This window comes from Odontesthes bonariensis, chromosome 10 (genome assembly GCF_027942865.1).
Source record: "Odontesthes bonariensis isolate fOdoBon6 chromosome 10, fOdoBon6.hap1, whole genome shotgun sequence".
NCBI lineage: Eukaryota > Metazoa > Chordata > Actinopteri > Atheriniformes > Atherinopsidae > Odontesthes > Odontesthes bonariensis.
Window position 1 is genome coordinate 21,670,075 of NC_134515.1, and position 14,075 is coordinate 21,684,149.

General features: G+C 39.6%; 1 protein-coding gene across 3 annotated transcripts in view; it reads left to right on the forward strand.

Annotated features, from left to right (window-relative positions):
* Positions 1-249: 249 nt before the first annotated feature.
* Positions 250-14,075, forward strand: part of LOC142390967 (A-type voltage-gated potassium channel KCND3-like) — a 109,533-nt gene continuing 95,707 nt past the window's right edge. The window contains exons 1-3 of one of the 3 annotated variants that reach the window (XM_075476869.1): positions 258-339; positions 448-541; positions 1,383-2,562. In XM_075476869.1, coding sequence (XP_075332984.1) covers positions 1,460-2,562 — 1,103 coding nt within the window. In that variant the 5' untranslated portion in view covers positions 258-339; positions 448-541; positions 1,383-1,459. Of the gene's footprint in view, positions 542-1,382; positions 2,563-14,075 lie in introns of all 3 variants that reach the window. The other 2 variants (XM_075476868.1, XM_075476870.1) reach the window with 2 other exon arrangements.

Genomic DNA, 14,075 nt, shown 5'->3' on the forward strand with positions numbered 1-14,075 from the left:
TTTGGCAATTGCTCGTCTGACCGTAACTTGCTTTTGGGATGTGAAATAATCTGTACAACTGGAGAGCTTATTTGAGTTGAGAAACTAAAGCCGACCGCTTTACTCCCATTTTCTGCGCATCACTCTAAATCTTGGTTCCCATGACTGCAGTTTGGTTCACAATCCACCTTGCGCACAGAGAGAGAGGGAGGAAGAGAGAGAGAGAGAAAGAGCGCTCCTCCTTCTCCTCCGTCTCTTCCCACCACTCATCCCGAAAAGCCAAGGTAATACGGTCCTCACAGCGGAGTCCTCTCGTCATTTCTCCCTTCGCACAATGGAAACTGAATTAAAACAGCTGTGGTACGTCGGTCTATGGCACTTTTCCGCTTTTGCCTCAGCTTTGATCAATGTCCTTCCTTTAATCGCTAAATAACTACTTTCCTGGTATTTGTCCCCCCGCCCCCCTAGACACGTTTTCAGAAATAAAAATCAAACCGTCGACTTGTAACTAAACTGCTCTGGGGGACGGCCGTGTTTTCTTTGGATGGAGAATTTTGCATCGGTGAGTTGTAGGTTGTTGTTTTTTTTTTGGTCGATATGGTCAGTATAACGCTGCTGATACACACTGTTATCAACATGTTCCGTGTCGCCGTAGCTTATTGAACCCTCAGTTTTAGTAGCCAGTTAGTCATCAGAATAATCCAACACGATTGGTAAATGTCAGGCTAATGTTGTTCATTTAAACTGTGTATTTGTCCCAAATATTTATTTGCCTAGCTTCTTTAATGTTTAATGATTTAAAGATGCATCTGCTGTCTTTTTGTAAAACTTGGAACTCAACAGGTTTGATATCTCCTGCATCTCAATTAAGTTAAGTTAAGTTTTCTAAGCAAAAAAACTGGCAATATAAGCTGTTTGTACTGGTTTGTTTCAGTATTTATTTATTTTTTATCTGTAAATTGCAGTGAACTGTGTTTCTGAAAAGGTTATTTTCAACAGCAACTACATAAGGGGACGATGAAGACTTTAACCTTGAAGTATTTATGAGGGAAATGGTGCTTATTGACGCATAGCCTGTTACTTCAATAATACTGAAGTTCACTATATCAAGTAGAACTGTATTTTAAAGAGAGTAAATGTTTCTCACCTAAATGATATTTGGATATATCTTCATCATAGATACCTTTTTCCTATATCAGTTGGACCGCCCTGTCTTTTTGTCTTGTCTTTTCCCACTCTCACTGTTGGTCCTCTTTTTTCACTTCGTTTACATTTAGGTTTCTGAAACTATCGGCTCATTATCTGCTTTCTCATCAACAGATCTCCTTCTCCTCCCCTGTCGTAATTGAATTAACTTTCTAGTGCCTCCTATCCTTACAAACTCCCCCCTCTCTTCCCCTCAGATGGTGAATGAGCTGAACTCAAGCTGGTTGTGAAGGTGCTGGACTTGTCCCCCCCTACGCCCCAAGCCGGACACAGCATGGCGGCGGGAGTAGCGGCATGGCTTCCCTTTGCCCGGGCAGCAGCAATCGGCTGGATGCCTGTGGCCAATTTGCCCATGCCAATAGCACCCACTGAAAAAAACAAGAGGAACGATGAGCTCATCATTCTTAATGTCAGTGGACGACGCTTCCAGACCTGGAGGAACACGCTGGATCGCTATCCAGACACGCTGCTTGGTAGCTCAGAGAAGGAATTCTTCTACAATGAGGAGACCAAAGAGTACTTCTTTGACCGGGACCCGGATGTGTTCCGAAGTGTGCTCAACTTTTACCGCACAGGCAAGCTCCACTATCCGCGCTATGAGTGCATCTCCTCTTATGATGAGGAGCTGTCTTTCTTTGGCATTATCCCCGAGATCATTGGAGACTGCTGCTACGAAGAGTACAAGGACAGGAAGAGGGAGAATGCAGAGCGTCTGATGGACGACCAGGAAGACAACAAAGATGCTAAGCTGCCCAATATGACCTGCAGGGAGACAATGTGGCGGGCTTTTGAGAATCCTCACACTTCCACCATGGCCCTGGTCTTCTACTACGTCACTGGTTTCTTCATTGCTATCTCTGTCATTACCAATGTGGTAGAGACAGTGCCATGCGGCTCAGTGCCCAACCAAAAGGAAGTGCCATGTGGAGAGCGCTACACTGTGGCCTTTTTCTGCATGGACACAGCCTGCGTTATGATTTTCACCGTGGAGTACCTGATGCGCTTGTATGCTGCACCAAACCGCTACCGCTTCATGAGATCCGTCATGAGCATTATTGATGTGGTGGCCATCTTACCCTACTACATTGGATTGGTGATGACCGACAACGAGGATGTCAGTGGCGCTTTTGTGACACTCCGCGTTTTCCGGGTGTTCCGTATCTTTAAGTTCTCCCGTCACTCGCAGGGCCTGCGCATCCTGGGCTACACGCTGAAGAGCTGTGCCTCGGAGCTGGGCTTCCTGCTTTTCTCCCTCACAATGGCCATAATTATCTTTGCCACCGTCATGTTCTACGCAGAGAAGGGTTCAAGCTCCAGCAAATTCACCAGCATCCCAGCTTCTTTCTGGTACACCATCGTTACCATGACAACGCTCGGGTAAGAGGAGAGCAGACACATCTTTTATCTTGTTGTGACTTGCAGTGTGTGTGTGTAAGTGCATGTCTGTGTATAAGTGTGTGTGTATAAATCTGTTAGTGTGTGCCTCTTTGTAGTTGAGTGAGTACATTTTTGTTAAAGATTTGACTTGAAATGTCTGTCTGATATTGTGGCCTTAATAAACTGCAATTGCTTCAGAAGTCAGAAGTCAAGCCGTTTGAAATACATACAAACTTTACACTGAATCATCAGGAACTACACGGAAAGAGCACTTTTAAGCACTCTGTGCTCACTGTGTTTTTTCTAGATGTATTCTTCTGGGAAGAGCAGCCATCAAGATGCTCTCCTAAGTAATGACACTGTCACTGCTCACCCTTCATACATCACTGATAAAAGGGACATAAAGAAATGTAGAGGAGAATGGAAAGCATCTCAGTGAGGGAAAAAATTAGAGAGGAAATGGAGAAATAGATTACTCCATTATTTCCCTCTCTAACTTGCCCTGTGGTCTGCAGTAACTTTCAGAATGAACTCAATCAGTGAGTCTGCATGCAGAGAGCTCACCTCCTACTTAACTTACTCAGTTATTAGTTGATGGCCTTGATGTACCTTAAGTACAAATACTGTGATGCAAAAGATCAGAATGCACCTCATTTCACAAGGCAAGTAACTGATTCAGTTATTGCATTTTAGATCACAGGGAGAGATAATTATTGTTATTAACGCTAGATTTAAAAAAAACATACACGTTCCATTATTCACTTAATGGCTAATTAACCTGCAGCCCAGGGCCGTTGTTATTATATCCTGTTACAAAGTTGTGAATTGGCTTTGATTGAGATTTACAGCGTGAACATTTGGAGCATTTTGAGACATTGATTTGTTTTGTTTGTCACCCTGTTTTCCTTCATTTTTATGTGATCATGTATTTTTATTATAGTGAGGGGAACCACAGATACAACATTAATTTTACACTGCACACACACTCATCCACACACACACACACATTCACACACTCTCGTAAACACAGTTATGGGATGCAGAACTATTAGACTTATTGGTAATGTGTTTTGTGACTGTGTCCATATTGTGTGTGTGTTTGTCTATGAGTGAGTCAGACTGAGAAGCTGATGAATTGCAACATCCTGTTAAATGTCAGAGTCATTGAGGCCGTAAACGGCTCTGAGCTCATTGCTGTGACATACTTGGCACCCTGTCATCATGGCCTGCCATTCACAACCTGCCCGGAAGATCTGGTGTTTGCAGATATTTGATTCTGGATCAGTTGGGGGGTGTACGGACATACAAATAAGTCATTGAACTGTGAACATTCTCTGCTCTGTTTGTTGTTAATTGCTTGGACACACAGCAGCTTCTGTTGCTCCACCTTCCTGGCCAATAACATGTCTCTTTCCACCTGACACGCAAAAGCAGTTTCTTGTTGCTTTCGGAGAAGGAAAGGGTCAGTGTGTATTTTTTTTTGTTAAGAGAGCCTCATCAATAAGGAAGGGGCCAGAAGAGGGTATCGGAGTGACTAATGAATGTGGCCCTCTGCATCTGCTCACATTCTGGTCTCTGCTCACAGTATGTCGGAACACACACACACACACACACACACACACATATATATATATTTTATCTCTTTTTGTACTTGGGCAATTTGTAACACATAAAAACAATTATCGGTGCGTGTTTTCCTCAGCATGCATGTTTTATGGCGTAGGCGCTTCTTCAAGGGTAAATGTTGTATATGGAGCACCGTTTGAGATTCTCAAGCATTTCCTTAGCATTAAGTTTAGTAGTAGAAAAAATATTTCAACTGTCTGCTCTGTGTCAATTTATACTCATCTGACTAGATAAGATGAAAGCCAGCTCCAGCAGACAATGTTTTCCTTGATTTTTTTGTCTCTCTGTCTGGGAGCCTCAGGGCTTATACTTGTGTTGCTGCGTCTTCTTCTGTGTTCTTCTTCACTCAGACACTTGCATCGTTTACACTCTTGAATTTAATTTACTGCTAACCTGTAAGATTTAGCCCTTGTGTTCCTGATGCACTCTGAAAAACAACGTGTCTGTTGGTGTTTCTGTTTCTCTTTTGTGTTCACTATCACACACTGCCATGTGCCCCACCTGTGCTACTGACTACATGCGGTCTTGCCCACCATGGCTTTGTAAGTGTTTTGTTTATCTGAAAGTAATCCATCCTCAGTCAGAATCCATAATCCCTTTTAACAATGAGCAATAAAAAAAACACAGCGTTTCGAAGTGTGTCTCTGCTCTTTCTGCTTAGAAATTGAAGCTCCCTTAATGGCAACTGTGTGGTATGTGAGAAGGCATATGGAGAATGATGAAATCTGGAACAGAGTTAAAAAGCCACAGTAGAAACAGTCTTATCCAAAGCCATCTGTAGCAAAACAAAGTAGTGGGGAACACACTGCAGAAGGAATTAGCCATGATTGTGTAAATATGATGCAAGTCTTCTATTCAAACTCAAAATGCTGTGCCACTCAATATGACCAACTGGACAAAAAGACATGAAACCACCTAAGTGAGTTTGTAAGCTACCAGTTACCATTCATAGAGTGCTCATTTGATAGCAAGGCTAAAAAGCTTTGATCAAATCCTGCAAATGAGGCAGGCGAACACATGAGCCAAGGCTTTAGCTAAATCGGAGACTTTTAGCCAATAGGACCTATGAGGGATTTTGTTCTCTAGGTTGTTAAACAAATTGATTCTGTCCTTGTCGGGCGATAATATCTTATAGCACTTTTCATATTCAGTTGAACCTAGATTATAAACTGGAGGAGGGACATAGGAGTATGCTTGTGTGGGTTTTTGAGAGATACACAGCAACTGCTAAACGTCAGCTTTTTATTCCTGCTCCATCTAGACTTCAGTATTCACCCCTTTGTGGGTATTGTGAAAAGGAGACCAGAAAATAATGGAAAGACTTGATGCAATTATGCTGGCATGATTGAACCACAGCAATTTGTTGTGTTGCATGATAAGATAAAATATTTTTTGCCAATAAATGATCAAATAGTGATCTCTTAAGATGTTTTCCTGTTTTGCTCTGGGCCATAGTGTTTCAGTGGTTTTTCATGGTTGAAATAGCATCACAGCTGAGTCACAAATCCCAATATGTTGAGTTGATTATCATTTTTAAAAAAAAGGGTTTTATAAAAACACTCAGCAGTAATAACTAGATAATTTTGCCACAAGCAATGAATCACAGTCATGCCAATATTTTGTTTGAAATGACCTCGCTGTGGTTTTCTTTTTTCTTTAAATGACATCATAGCCATTAAAATGCTAATACAGTCACGTAAGAGTGATATACTCCCCTAGTACCTGTATCTTATCTTACTTTTTACTGAAATGAACCTCGTGAGAAACTCAATTTTCTCCACGTAGAAAATAGAATGTGCATTATCTAGTTAATAGACAAAAACCCAATGCTGTTTCTCAAAGTCTCTGTGTTCTCTTCTTTCTGCTGCTTTGGAATTAGTACTTTATCTAATTAAGGGGGAAATAAAAGAAAAAATCCATTAAGATCCCCATCAGTCTTTTGAATCTGCAGCACCCTAAAAATCGTTGCAGTTATGGACCATTCCCTCTCAGCTGGAAAGGTGGAATTTCTCATTTTAACTGTATCTTTCTTTGAAGTCAGTTTTACACTTTCAGTCAGTTGGTGGAGCCTCACCGCAGCTTTAAAATCCAATGTGGTTGCCTTATGATCACTATCCAGCTAGCCACATTTGGGCAGGCAATGAGTTTGTGTTCTGAAATGCTCCCAGTGTGAAAGAAAAAACTTTGTGGCTGATTAAAGTGTGCTGCACCTTGCTCTGTGATAGTAGAATAATGGAGCACAATGAATGAAACCGGTAGCTAGGTTTGCACCACAGCTTTTTCAAGCTAACATAGCATTGATGTTATCACCACATTGAACAGTAAGTTGACCTATGTGCTAGGTTGACAAGACGAAGAATAAAAATAAGACTAATTTGTAATGTACACTCCTGAAGAAAAGAGTAGGAAGCAACATGTCTCAGAAGTGCAGTAGCTCACCATGAATCCTCATGAATGATGGTTTTTAAATTTGATCCTAGAAAACTAGCTGTGTAAACACAAAGAATCTATGTCCACCTTGTTTGGACATTTGTATTGTTACACGCAGGTCATGTTTAGAAAATGTCAGGACAGCTGTTCATGTGTAAAAGCTGCAGATAGTTAACAGCTGGAAGCCAATGCTATTAATGTCACTCATGGCCTTTGTGTCTGATGGTGGGATTGATACTTAACTTGCCAGTGCTTCGCATTCATTAACTATACTTGGGCAGGCCATTAAGAAATATTAATGATAAGTATATATTGTATGGCAAAGTTTTACATTTTGATTTCTTCTTTTTTTACATGGGTGGCATCTAATGTCATTTAAGAGCTGTGCAACGGACTTTACCCATTGATATCAGCTTCTCCTCTTCAAGCACTTAGCAACCATGTTGCCTATAACCTTAACTATTATCTGTACAACAGAGACTCTGTTACTAGTTGTCTCCACAGCAGACAAGAAAATGAGGACCTCATTTAAATTAACCTAATCTATTAAATTAATATGATAAAAGTGAGAATATTGAAGCTCTTCAAATTCAAGGAAAGCTAATTTGACCACGAACTTGTGGCAGCTGACATGATGACAGCCTGTTCAATAAGGGGATAAGTGTATGGAAACTGACATTGATGTAAATGCATGAGAGAGTAAAGATAAGAGAAGCATTCTTACTAACTTTCTTTTTTAGTGATCATTTTACAAATATATCAGTATCAATACTTCATTTAAAGTGTTTGGTGTCCTCATGCCGCACTGTAATTGTGCCTCAGTTGTTACTACTGATACTACTGGGCCATTATTGCGTGCCTGAAAAAGCTTTTGCTCAACAAAAAATGTGTTATTTGCTATTTTCAGCACCAAGATTGTCTTCTTTTTTCAGAGCATCATAAACACTTGTTGTGTTTAAGACTTTGTCATTTGCATTTACTTTCTTGTAATTACAGCAACAGTTTGATGGAGTAAACAGTGTGTGTTTGAGGAAAATAAAGATGTTGCAGTGACTGTGGTGGTTTTGTTTTGGGTTTTTTTCCCATAACAAAACACTTCAGCTGTTTTTTTTATTCGTGTTGTCATCTTTGTGGACTCATTAGGCTGTTCTAGTTGAATAAGTCTAGATAAGCGCTGGAGTGTTTTGTTTTTGCTCATTAGCATGGCTACCCCTGTGTGTGATTTATTATGTTTATCAGAAACCTTTTTGATCACTGGGCCTTGAGTGTCAGTGCACTGGCGTCTGTCACCCAGACAACCGCATTCCTCTCACTCACATTATTGTTGGCTGTGATTCAGAGATTTCATTTAACGGCTTATGTGCCAACCTTGTGTAACCTTGTTGGCATGTTTAAACTATGCACCTGTTACTGCCCTCTTTCACGCGTCCTCTCCACCAAATTTATGGCACATTTTTTCAGAGTCAGCAGCTTGTGCAAAACAATGATCAATGCAAACGAACGAGTATAGATTTGGGCAGCAGAGGGAAATGGGACAGACGTTGTTAGAGCTGCTAATTAGAATGTGTTATGAGAGTACAAATGAATATAATGTCACAGACACGTTGTCTTTGATTTGGGAAAGCAGTTATTTGTTCTTTTCATGGCTATGATCAGTGGTGAGCTGACCTAAATTCAAAGACTTTCATTAGTACAAAACATGCATATGCTACACGGTTTGGAGTGGATGATTTATGCCTCTGTATCTTGCTTCCAACCAACATGTAAGAAAAGTAAGATAAGAGCGTATTTCTCTCTGTTTTAAAATCCTTCTGTAGAAATATAATTCAAAAGCAAGCAGTCCTCTCTCTGTGTTCTTTTAGAGCACTTCACTACATGCACTGAGGCAATCAACTACCACCCCCTTCATTTCTTTATTTTCCTAATTAATCTAGATTCATCTAATAATAAATTAATTAGTCATTAAAATGGAAAGAATGTTCGTCATAGGTTTTCATATAATTTTTTAATGGAGTGGTTATATGGAGATGCTCCAAGCTGTGTTTGCATTCACCATGACAGATCCTTTCACCATACTCCACTCCAGAATCACTTTATGCAATGGCAGAGTTTTAATAGTAAACAATTGACCATTTAGATAGCAGCCAGATGACGCTTATTGCCTTAACTACATTTTCCTCTATGTAGAAAATGTGCAAGTTTGTCTACTTCAGCAGCAAAAACATATAACAGTTGGTAAAACTGAGCAATAAGAAGGTAATAACTATTAAAATCAAATGTACAATATGAGAAAACATATATCAAGAGCAAATGCCAAGGCCCAGGTGTCAGATGTTGAAATACAGATAAAGATCGTATGTTATTAATAACGTGAAGAAAAAATTGGAGAATCACATGAGCCCACATGTATACTATCAAAGGCCGCCTTTGGTGACCGACTTTCTCAAGCCAGAGCACCAGCACATGCTTTTTTCACAGTGCGGCGCACTCCATTGGCTACCTGATGAATGTCATGCATTTAGTTTCTGGCATGGTCCGTAGATTTTTCTACTGCAGTTTTTTTCTCAAATATTTTTCTTTACCCTTTTTTTTCTTCTGGAACAGTGAACAGTCTCTACAGGTATAGTACAGTGAGAATTTAATAGAAATCCAGCCACGCGTCTGCAAACTTCAGATAAAACTTGATAGACTCGAGAGGCTCCAGAGTGATATGTCAGGTATTGTAATGAATTATAGATTATTAGCCTCTCTTTACCTACGCTGTCAGATGTGGATGGAACCCAGCATTAGAACATAGCTTAAAGATTAAGTCATGACAACAGCGGATTTCATCTCTGAATAAGAAAAAAAGTCTAATCTTTGTTCTGTCTTTAAAACAAACATGGTGAGTGTATTAAAAGGCCTCAGTTGCATCAACAGTCATCTTTGGTCTGAAAATGGTTTCTATGACTGAGCTCTATTTGATCTCACTAATATTGCAATAATTCTTTATTAGAAAGATGCACACATACTCACACACTCTCATGGCATATATCACAGCATATATCAGAAAAGTGAATACAAACTTTGATTTCCCCAAGCTGTTCTCTCAGTTTGTCTTTTCTTGCCCTCTTTACATCAGTTTCCATTCCAGGGTGTAGTGATATAAGAACACTTGTGCTTTATGATGCTGCCTACACCCAGCCTTCTGGGCCATTTTCCTTTTTGTTGAAATGTCAGTTTCATTTCACCTCTCTCATCTTACTTTTCTTTCTCTTTCACCACCTCCTTCTCATAGCCTGTCTCCTTTTCTCCTCTATTCTGATGTGTGTTCTGACGCTATGTGCACGGGATTGTGTGCAAGCCTGCAGTGTCATAATGTTTACAATCTTTTTGATGTGTTTACGTCCCACTGAGATGAGATATATTTGTATGTTTAACACCATCTGTTTCGTACCTAACCATAATATTTACTTATTTCCACATTCAGTTTAATGTCCATTGCTGCTGTGTACGGACTATACAGAGCTTGTAATAAGTGCAAAAAAAAAATCAAAAGCAATTTTCCACTTCTGCAGTTTCTAAGTACACAGCGTAAACTCACAGCATTTTCATGTTTGCGCTCATGCAGGTGAATAAAATATATAACTGCCATAATTACCGTCAGGGACGCTGGGTCCACTGTGATGCACCAGAGCATAAGAGAGGATATCGCACATCTACTGTAAATTGTGTGTGGGGTCTTTTCAAGCGCGGTTTATGATGTCAAACGGCATCGAGGCATGGAACGTGTCCTGTAAAGAAACAGCAATTACTTGCATGTAACCTACAAAACAGCTGGCGTAACGGGAATAAAAGAACCCTGCAGGGTTAACTGTAGCATCCATATCTCAATAGATAACGGATAAGACAGTGTGAATAAGTAACATGTATGGCCTTTTATTCCCCTCAGAGCGACAGAAAGCAAGGCCTTTTATTGGGACACATTAGAAACTATTTGAAATGATTTAAAGGTGACAAACAGACACAAACTACACATTTCATTAGTGATGCCTTTTTTAATCAAGACATTCTTTTGGTAAATGGACGACATTTAAATTGCACTATTAAGTCTCATCAAACACTCAGAGTGCTTTGTATTGTAAGTCACTCATTCACACAGTCACTGACTTTATTCTTTATCCTCTTCTATACAAAGCTTTTTGCTGTCACACACATTCAAATGCTGATAATATGTTTAGTTTGGAAGCCGGGGACTAGCTCCTCCCTAGCTCCTGAGCCACAGTTGCCCAGAATTTTGAATTATTCAAGATTTTCTGTCTTTTTACTCAGCACGATGTTTACTGAAACCACAAGATTTAGTCTCTTTGCTACAAATAATACACCCAATCACAGCACGAAAATGTAATCTCTCAGACCAAGTTTAGGCGGGTTTTGTTGATGCCAAGAATGTCCATGTTAGTTAGACGCTAGTGGGGACATTTTAACTTTTAAGAGAAATTCAGATAAAACAGTGTATTTTGACGTATGACTGCTGATAACATCATACAATTCTATCATGCATGCTTTGAATATGTATCTGAAAAAATGGAAACAGTCCTTCTTTTTATCTTCCTGGAGCCAATAGTTTTGCACCAAGGCTTAGAGCTAACTTGGCATTGGTTCCTAAACAATTGTTATGCACCTGACAAAGTGGAAATGCGTACTTTGGTGTTACTCCAGGTTGTTGATTGTAGGTTGAAGGTTTGTACTCTGGTACTCTAAAACTGGATGTTAAGGACAACAGAGAAGTATCCTAGCATGCGCCACAAATCCTAAACCTCCTATGTACACAGACAAGTGCAGGCAAAACCTAACCAATTGCTGCTAGTTACTTTAAACACAGTAAAAATGGCCAAAGCCATATGGTCAAACGTATTGAAGCTTCTCTCTAGAACAGTGGTTCCCAAACTTTTTTGCCCTGAGCCTTCTTGTCACACTACGAGTACCCCCTCACACATACAACGCGTGCGATTATTCTCCAAAAGTAGAGCAACACAGTGGTTATTACATGAAAATCATTTTATTTAATATGATTAACTTGAACATAAAAATTCTCAGGCTTTCTTTCTCTTTTTTTTTAACCTCAGTTGAATTCAACATAAGAATAAAAAACATTTTCTTGAAATATAAATAATTAACCAAAATAGCATAAATACTAAATCAAAATAATCTTCCTTTGTTATCTAACTTAAACAAGTAACAATTCTCTTTTTTTTAAGAATACATGAACATAACTCATTTCTCTCTCTTTTTAAGAATACATTAACAGGCCTAACTCATGTAACATTCATCACAAAACTGGAGTCTCCTTCATAAACAGTCCTCCATAAAATTGTGACGCCTTAATAAATAAAATTGAAAAAAATTAAAAAATCCTTGTGCGCCGCGCACCCCCTGCAGTACCTCCGCGTACCACTAGGGGTACGCGTACCACAGTTTGGGAACCACTGCTCTAGAAGATATTCAAATATCTTGGCATACAGCAAACGCTGAAATGCGGCGACAGCTATTGAGACTGTTGATAACTATGTAAGCCTGTCCTCAGGTTAGCAATGTAACTTTGATTGCAAGCCTTATCTTTTTCAAACACAGTACTTATTGACACCATCAAAGAGGGCTCTCTCTTTGTGCAGAACATTGTCACAAATGCCGTCATAATCAGCCTGAAAAAAATCAAATATTTCTGCAAAAGATTTACTCAGGATTGAAAGCGGAGGTTGTACACGGAGCAAAATGAGTTCTAGGTGAGCTGTAAGTGTTATTGAGTGTTACATCATTTTAGTTGAGTTACGTTTTATTTAATATGTGAATTTGTCATGTAAAACTAAGTGTATTTTATTCATTTACATGTACATACTGTATCTAATTAGAACTGTTTCTTGAAACTTGAAATAGTTAACACTTAACATAGTGTATTCCTCAATGTCAAGCACAGATTTACCCCGGCACAAAAAAACTATGTCTTTATAATATGAATGATATGACAATGAGATGACACTTAATAAACAAAAATAACACAAAGTATACATGAGGCAGATATTGAACGTTGTACATTTTGCAGATGTTTTTTTAAAATAACCGAACAAAGTAATGGAATAAGTCAAAAAGCACTTATTGATGACACAAGATTAAAATGTGCAAATCATCACGGTCACTCATATTCAGACCTTGCTGGACATGAGTGCTGCCTTTGACACAGTTGACCATGCGATCTTATTATAGAGGTTAGAAGACTGGGTGGGAATCTCTGGTCATGCTTTAAACTGGTTCAAGTCCTATCTGGAGGACAGGAAATATTTTGTTGAAATTGGTAACTGTGTCTCAGACCAAATGGCTATGACCTGTGGGGCTCCCCAGGGGTCAATCCTGGGACCCCTATTGTTCAATCTGTGCATGCTTCCATTAGGCCAGCTAATACGCAGCTATAATGTGTCCTACCACAACTATGCAGATGACACTCAGATCTACGTGTCACTGACGGCAGGAGAACACGGACCTGTAGATACATTGTGTCGCTGCATCGAACAGATCAGTGTGTGGATGCAAAACAATTTTCTCCAGCTAAACTCAGACAAAACTGAAATCATTGTCTGTGGCCCACAGAAACAAAGAGAAAGTGTTATCCGTCACCTTGAGACTCTCTCTCTAAAACCTAACTATCAAGTTAGAAATCTCGGGGTAATATTGGACTCAGACCTGAACTTTAACAGCCACATTAAATCAGTAACATCAGCAGCTTTTTACCATCTAAAAAACATTTCCAGAATCAAAGGAATAGTGTCTAAACCAGACTTAGAAAGACTGATCCATGCGTTTGTCTCCAGCAGGTTAGACTACTGTAACGGCCTGCTCACTGGGCTCTCTAAACGGGCTATAAGACAGCTGCAGTACATCCAGAACGCTGCTGCTCGAGTCCTGACTAGAACCAGAAAATACGACCATATTAGTCCAGTGCTCAGGTCTCTGCACTGGCTTCCTGTCGCTCAGAGAATAGACTTTAGAACAGCTCTGCTTGTGTACAAGTCTCTTCATGGTCAAGCGCCAAAGTACATCTCTGACATGTTAGAGCCATTGAACCAACTCGGGCTCTGAGAACCTCAGGGAGGGGTCTCCTGCTGGTGCCCAGAGTCAGGACTAAACAAGGTGAGGCTGCGTTTCAGTGTTATGCCCCTAAAATCTGGAACAGTCTTCCAGAAGATGTGAGACAGGCCTCAACTCTGACAATGTTTAAATCCAGGCTGAAAAAAAGTTATATTTAGGTGTACATATGACACCTGAAAGTATTTTATCTGCACTCTTCACTTTTAAATTAATTAATTAATTAATTATTATTTTTAATGGGTTTTTTATTCTTTATTTTGTATTTCTTTTTAATGATTTTCTTGCCTTCTTGTGATTTTATGTAGCTGTAAAGCACTTTGAATTACCTTGTGTAC